General features: G+C 49.6%; 1 protein-coding gene across 1 annotated transcript in view; it reads left to right on the top strand.

Moving 5' to 3' along the window:
• Positions 1-4,804: 4,804 nt before the first annotated feature.
• CADM1 (cell adhesion molecule 1) overlaps positions 4,805-6,000 on the top strand; it is a 204,232-nt gene continuing 203,036 nt past the window's right edge. The window contains exon 1 of the mRNA XM_062594396.1: positions 4,805-4,916. Within this exon, the coding sequence (XP_062450380.1) occupies positions 4,805-4,916 (112 nt within the window). The remainder of the gene's footprint in view (positions 4,917-6,000) is intronic.

Genomic DNA, 6,000 nt, shown 5'->3' with positions numbered 1-6,000 from the left:
ATGAAAGAATGGAAATTAAGCTTTGCATTCTCACCTGATCTTTAAGCAGACTGAATTTCAGTTCTTCTGTTGGCGGACAGGTAAAAGGAGCTCTTCAAAGGTTCCACTGGGGAGCTGTGCTGGCTGAATGAAACACAAAACATCCTTGAGGCATTCAAATGTCTTTCAGGCCAGCTGCTAAATCTGAAATGCTATAACTTGATTATTCCTTTTCCGGATTCCTTCTGACAAACTCCCAAATTTTCAAAGAGGTACACAGGATTTAGCCACATGCTGACTTTAATGTGAATTGTGTGGCTAAAATTCCATGCAGTTCTTTGAAAATTTCAGAGCTGGTGCTTTTCACAAGATTGACAACTGTTTTATTTCTCTTGACAGAATACGTAGAATGAACAAACAGTGCCATTTGTATAAAAATCTTTTTGGTGTCTCAATCTCTATAGTACCTTTAATCTGAGATTCAAAGAGCTGCATAAGAATGAGAAGTTGCACAATGTATTTAACTTTTGCGGGTACTATGGATGATCTTCACTTTCTAGAGTGGCAAGCAGGCTTTCTAGGCTGTTTCTTCTTAGTTGTGTAGCAAGAGGAATGGCAAAGCTAGCAGAGAAGATGGAAAGTCGTTTTGGGTTCTGAGCAATCTTGATTTAGTTTACCAGTCTTTGTGAAGAAAATGTAATTGGGCACCATTTCTGGGAGGGAGGAAAAAAGGAGGAAAAAAAAAAAACACTATCTGAAAACTTCTACTGTAGTTTCTTTTGAAATGGGTATAGTGCTTATAACCATGTAGGCTAGTAATTCTGTTCTTAGAATACCAGTTGCTTAAAATTAATTGAAAGTCAAGTGTAGACACTTCTGGTGTATTCCTATATTGTCTGTTTTGATCTTGAAGTTGTATTCTGTAATCCACTTCCCATTAGTGGCAATAGAGTAACACTGATTAGTATAGGAACTGGTTTGGTTTTTAAGAGCAGCTTATACTCATCCAAATAGCTACAGCTTTCATATGCTGTTGAATGTCATTTGAGACGCATCGAAATATATCGGCCAATGTTAAGTCCCAAGAGTCTGTTATACAAAGAGAATATAGCTTAAATTTCCCCCTCATTCTGATGTGTTTGTGTATGTATGTGTGTGTGTGTGTATATATACACACATGTATATATATATATTTAAAACCAAGGGTTTAGGTACTTTTTCTACAAGTAATATACCACATACTGGAATGCTAATTTTTAAATTGCTGTTCTTGATTTAAAAGGTGAATTAACAATGGAGTATCAGTTGCAAAATACAAAAACACCACCTGCTCTTTGAAATGAGCTAAGTTGCAGTACTATGAAGCAGCAATAAATTCCTAGTTGAAGAATCTCTACAAGTGGCACAGAAAAGGATTCCTGTTGAGAAATTAGTGCTGCTCATACCTCTTGCCAAGCAGATTAGGAACCCCAATCTCTTGCATGTGCACATCTGTATCTTTAGTTTGGAACCTGCCTCTCATTCCTTGAATGAACTTCAGTTACAATGTGCTATGAACTTTAGTCCCTAACACCAACATGGACAATTTCAGTTTTGGCTGATCCATGTTGTGAAGGGTAGAATCAAAGGGCTTCATCCAGAGTAATTTAAGGGCCTTACTTCCCTGTCTCAGTGGTATTAGGAGACAAGCTGAAGCAGCACAGACTGCTGGTCTTTTTTGCTTGCCACTGGTACAGAGGATCTGCTGGGTATATGGCCGGAGTACATTCCCACGGGTGCTACTCTGTTGTGGGGTTCCTATGGTCTCCCTGATGTGCTGGATAGATGTCTATAGGTACTCAAACTTAGGGACATTGAAGAGCCTTAACCTGTTTTCAGCCTCACTTCTGGATTTGAATCAAACTGTTTTTTTGGTGTTCCTAAGTCTCCTGACTGCTTTCCAATACAGACAGGTCATAGCAAGTTTCAAAAGCTTAAGTAGCAGCTTGTCAATTGGATGTGTCACTCTGGGAGCAGCCTTGTCATGTAATGCTAATGATTATTTCCACTACATTCATGGGTCAGGTCAACCCTCATCAGACCTTTCTCTTTTCCCCTCTTTATTCCCTTGTTCCTCCTACTATTTCCATATTAGCTAGCTGCTGTCTCTAGCTGCCTGTAACGTGAGCTCTCGCTGATTTAATACAGCTTTCAATCGCTGCCAATGGTGCTCATGCTTCAATATCATAACTGCTAAACACACTGTGACAAATAATCTGAGGCTAAGCTTCCAGGACAGAGGAAATCATTTTCCTCTTGAAATTAAAGTTGATGCATAATGGGATGCAATAAGATGTTTCCAGCAGGAACATAGCCAGTTTTGGTTCATCTTGACTCCCTTTTTGTCTGCTGAATGACACCTTCTAGGTTAAGGAAGTCATTTCCTAGAGTTCAGGAATTGCAGTTTGCATTCTATAATCTCCTGGTCACTTAGTGGCAGATAATTTGTTACGGGTTGTTTTAGCTGTTGCAATATTGATATTTACTATGCAAATTGTATTTCCTACATCTTATTGTTCTGCACCCTATGAATACTTTTGAACTATTATAAACTTAATGTGGATTGTCTTTCAATTTGATGTTTGAGCAGCCGTGGGTCATAATATACAATATTGTATAAAAGGGAATAAAATAAGTAACTAAAAATAGACAAAGAAGATGGTCTGGTGCCAATCATACAGAGGCAAATGGAGTTTCTGTGAAGAGTTGTGTTCAAACAAGTTGTTTACCAGCATGAAAACCCTTCTGGAGAAGGGATTTTAGTGTCCTAGATTAAGATAAGTGCTCCCTTATGAACTAGGGGGGAGGGGGAATTGACTTAGTTACATAACTGTGATGACTATGGTAACCTGAAATTGAGTGTACCTGGCATTTGTTGAGCAGGAAGGAATGAGTCATTTGCCACACATACAAGGCAAAAAAAAAATTGCTGTCCTAGGAGGCCTGGCCCCTTATAGCAAAAAGGAGCATATAAAATGGTTGGGAGTAGGTGGGAGTGCTCCAAATTGAGAAGTTTGAGGGAATAGCATACTGCATTTTCTCAGGAGCTGCTGGTTTGCAACCAGACTGGAAGCAATTCAGTGAGTGAAAGTTCTTCCTGGTCCTATGATGTGACTCAACATTTGCCCTGAGCAGTTTTAACTTTAGGCTTAGCAGAAGACAGGATGATAAAGTTAAACTGACAATTCACCTGCCTCAGGTTAACTTGGAATAACCTAATTAATGATGTTAGAAATACTTGACATCCCTTCTGTTTCCTCTCTATTAATGCTTGTGCAGACCCATAGTATTTCTGGAATTGTAAGTGGGAGGGAGAACTCATTTTTCCTTTTCCCAGGTGAGAGAAATCTACTGATCACAATTTATTAAGGCATGAAGTGGCAATCTGAGACAGCACTTTCCTTGACTTGGAGTGGTTTAAAGAGCAGAGAGAAGAATTATAATTTACTCAATTTAAAATCTGTCAAAATCATTGCACAGATGAAAATCTGCAAGAATGCTTAATTCTTGCAGGACTGCAATTAATGAGTCACTATTTCTCCCACTTCATATGGTCATGTTCTGCTTCTGCTGTAATCTGGGAACTTTTATAGATGGGGACTTTCTCTGCTTTCACCTTTGCCTCTCACCTAGGCACTGGAAGGCTCAACATTGCCTCAAGTGGTCTAATTTATAGACAAAGCACATCAAGGCTGTTCACAACTGTAAGGATGTATTATTGAAATGCCACCAGTTTATACTGCATCAGGGTATGGTGTGTGTTAAGAACAGGCTGCTCAAGTCCCGAAATGGGTGTAGCGCAGACCTTTCTCTTTTTGCTCTGAAATCATTAGGAGCTGGAGTGGATTGCTGCATGTTGGGATAGCTGTAGGAGTCTTGTTCGAGATGGTTGACTTTGAGCGCTTACTTGGTTAGGGACCAAATTCCTCCTGCTTTCAAGGGCTGAGACTTGCTGTTTTCTCCTTGCTGTAGGTTGACCATATGAGATGGAAGCTCCTCAGATCTAGTTTGGGAATTTAGTAGATAACAGCTAATGCGTGGTACAGGACAGCTTTTTGCTCAAACTGTGGCGTCCTCTTTGCCTTTCGACTGTGTTCTGTGTCTGTTAGGGTTTGTGTATTGCCTTGATATTGCAAGTTGGATAGAGCTCGTTACTGTAGGCCACAGCGGTGGCACTTGTGTCAGCAGTGCTAAGGCTCTTAATTGGGTGCACCAGTGTCTGGAAGCCTCTGCCTTCTGTTCGAGACTGCTGTTCCTCCTGTCTGTGAGGGCGTGGAAAGCTGTTGTGATGTCCCCCGTGCCAAACGTGCTTTAGATCTCGTGCATGGTAGTCAGGTGAGGGCTACAATGTGGGAAAGCTGCCCCGAATCTCCGCTGTTCCTCAGAAATGTGAGGCTTGGGGCATCCATAGCAGCACGACTGCAGTGGGGGGGACGTTTTATTATTTCTTTCTCCAAAGACCTCCAATATTTCTCTCAATTTATTCGTAATATTAATTCCCTCAGGTCTGAGGGGCCATGGGGGGGCGGGGGGGGGACGCGCGCCGTTACGCGCGCGCGCCGCGGCCGTTGGGGCGCGGCCGGCTGCGAGGGCGCGAGCCGCGGGCGGCGCCGTGACCCGCCCCTGCGCGGGGCGCCGCGCGCGCCGCACTTTCGCCTCGGCCCCTTGGCGGGGCGGGGCCGCGCGGCCGCCCGCCCCCCGGCGCGTGACGCGGGCGCATCTCATTAGCGGCGCGCTCGGTCGCTAGGTGCCGGCGCCGCGGCCAGAGCGAAGCAGGTGCCCGGAGATGGCGAGTCGCGCCCAGCCCAGCGGCCCCTCCGCGCGCGGCGGCGGCGGCGGCGCCGGCCTCCTCCCGCCGCTCCTGCTGCTCCTCGCCGCTGCCGCCCTCGTCCCGAGAGGTAGGAGCGGGCTGCGCCGCCGGCCCGGCCCGGCCGGCCCCTGCCGCAGGGGGCGCCGCGGAGCGCGGCCTGCCCGGGGGCGCTGTGTGTGTGCGGGGGCGGCGGGGGCGGGGGGCCGCGGCCCGCCGAGGCCGGCGCCTCCCCGCGCTGCGCGCTGCCCCGGCCCCCTCCCCCCGCGCCGGCGGCCGCTCGCAAAGGCGGGACGCGGCGCGGCGCCCTCCCGGGGGCGCTGAGGCCGGGCGCCGCGGCCGCCGGTGCGCCCCGGGCCGCCCGCTGCCGAGCGCCTTTGCGAAGGGGCTCTGCGCGGCGAGCCGCTCGTGAAGGCGGTACGAGGTGGCGCGGCTCGGGGGCTCGTTCTTCTCCCCTCGGAAGCTTTGCGGGCTGTAATCGTTAAGGACGTAACGCGCGGGCTCGGCGCCGCGCTCGGCCCGAACTTCCCTCCCTGGAGCGTCCAAGTTCGGTCTCGGTGGAGCCGTCCCGGCAAGCGGCTGGGGGCCGCGGCGCGGTGGAGGCGGCGCCGCCGGTGAGCGGCGAGCGCGTACGTGAGGCGGCGGCGGTGCGCGGCGGCAGAACAATAGGCGGGCCGGGGCGGCGCGGAGCCCGGCGCGGGGGGCTGCGGCCGCGCTCGCGCGGGGCCGCGCCGCGAAGGGCGTTCGCGCTCTTGCGCGTGGGTGTTTTGCTGGGTACGGTCGACTTCGCCGAAGGGACCTGCGGGCTGGTGAAGGAGCGGGTCGCGGCTCACCAGTGCGTGTCGGAGCTGCATGGGCAGTCTGTTGCCGGTTACCATGGAAGCGGCTTCTTGCTGTTGTCTGTCTGAGGGGCTTGACACGGCTTTATTGCAGAGCCTTCGTATTTAAAAAGTACTCGGCGTGTGCGGTCCTCCTCCGCCCCCGCGACCCGCCGTTCACAGTGTTTTCGTTCCTGAGTGCTTGCCGCACGCTCGTGCAAGCCCGGCTCGTGTGCTGTCACGGCGGGCTGCTGCTAGCGCAGCCTCCCCGGAGCCCTGCCGCTCCCGGCGAGGACCGCGGAGCCGCCCGGAGAGGCTGCGCGCCAATGCTCAGACCTGTTGGAATCGAAGTGCAAC

This window comes from Rhea pennata, chromosome 24 (genome assembly GCF_028389875.1).
Source record: "Rhea pennata isolate bPtePen1 chromosome 24, bPtePen1.pri, whole genome shotgun sequence".
Taxonomy (NCBI): domain Eukaryota; kingdom Metazoa; phylum Chordata; class Aves; order Rheiformes; family Rheidae; genus Rhea; species Rhea pennata.
This window is presented reverse-complemented; position numbering and strand designations above follow the sequence as displayed.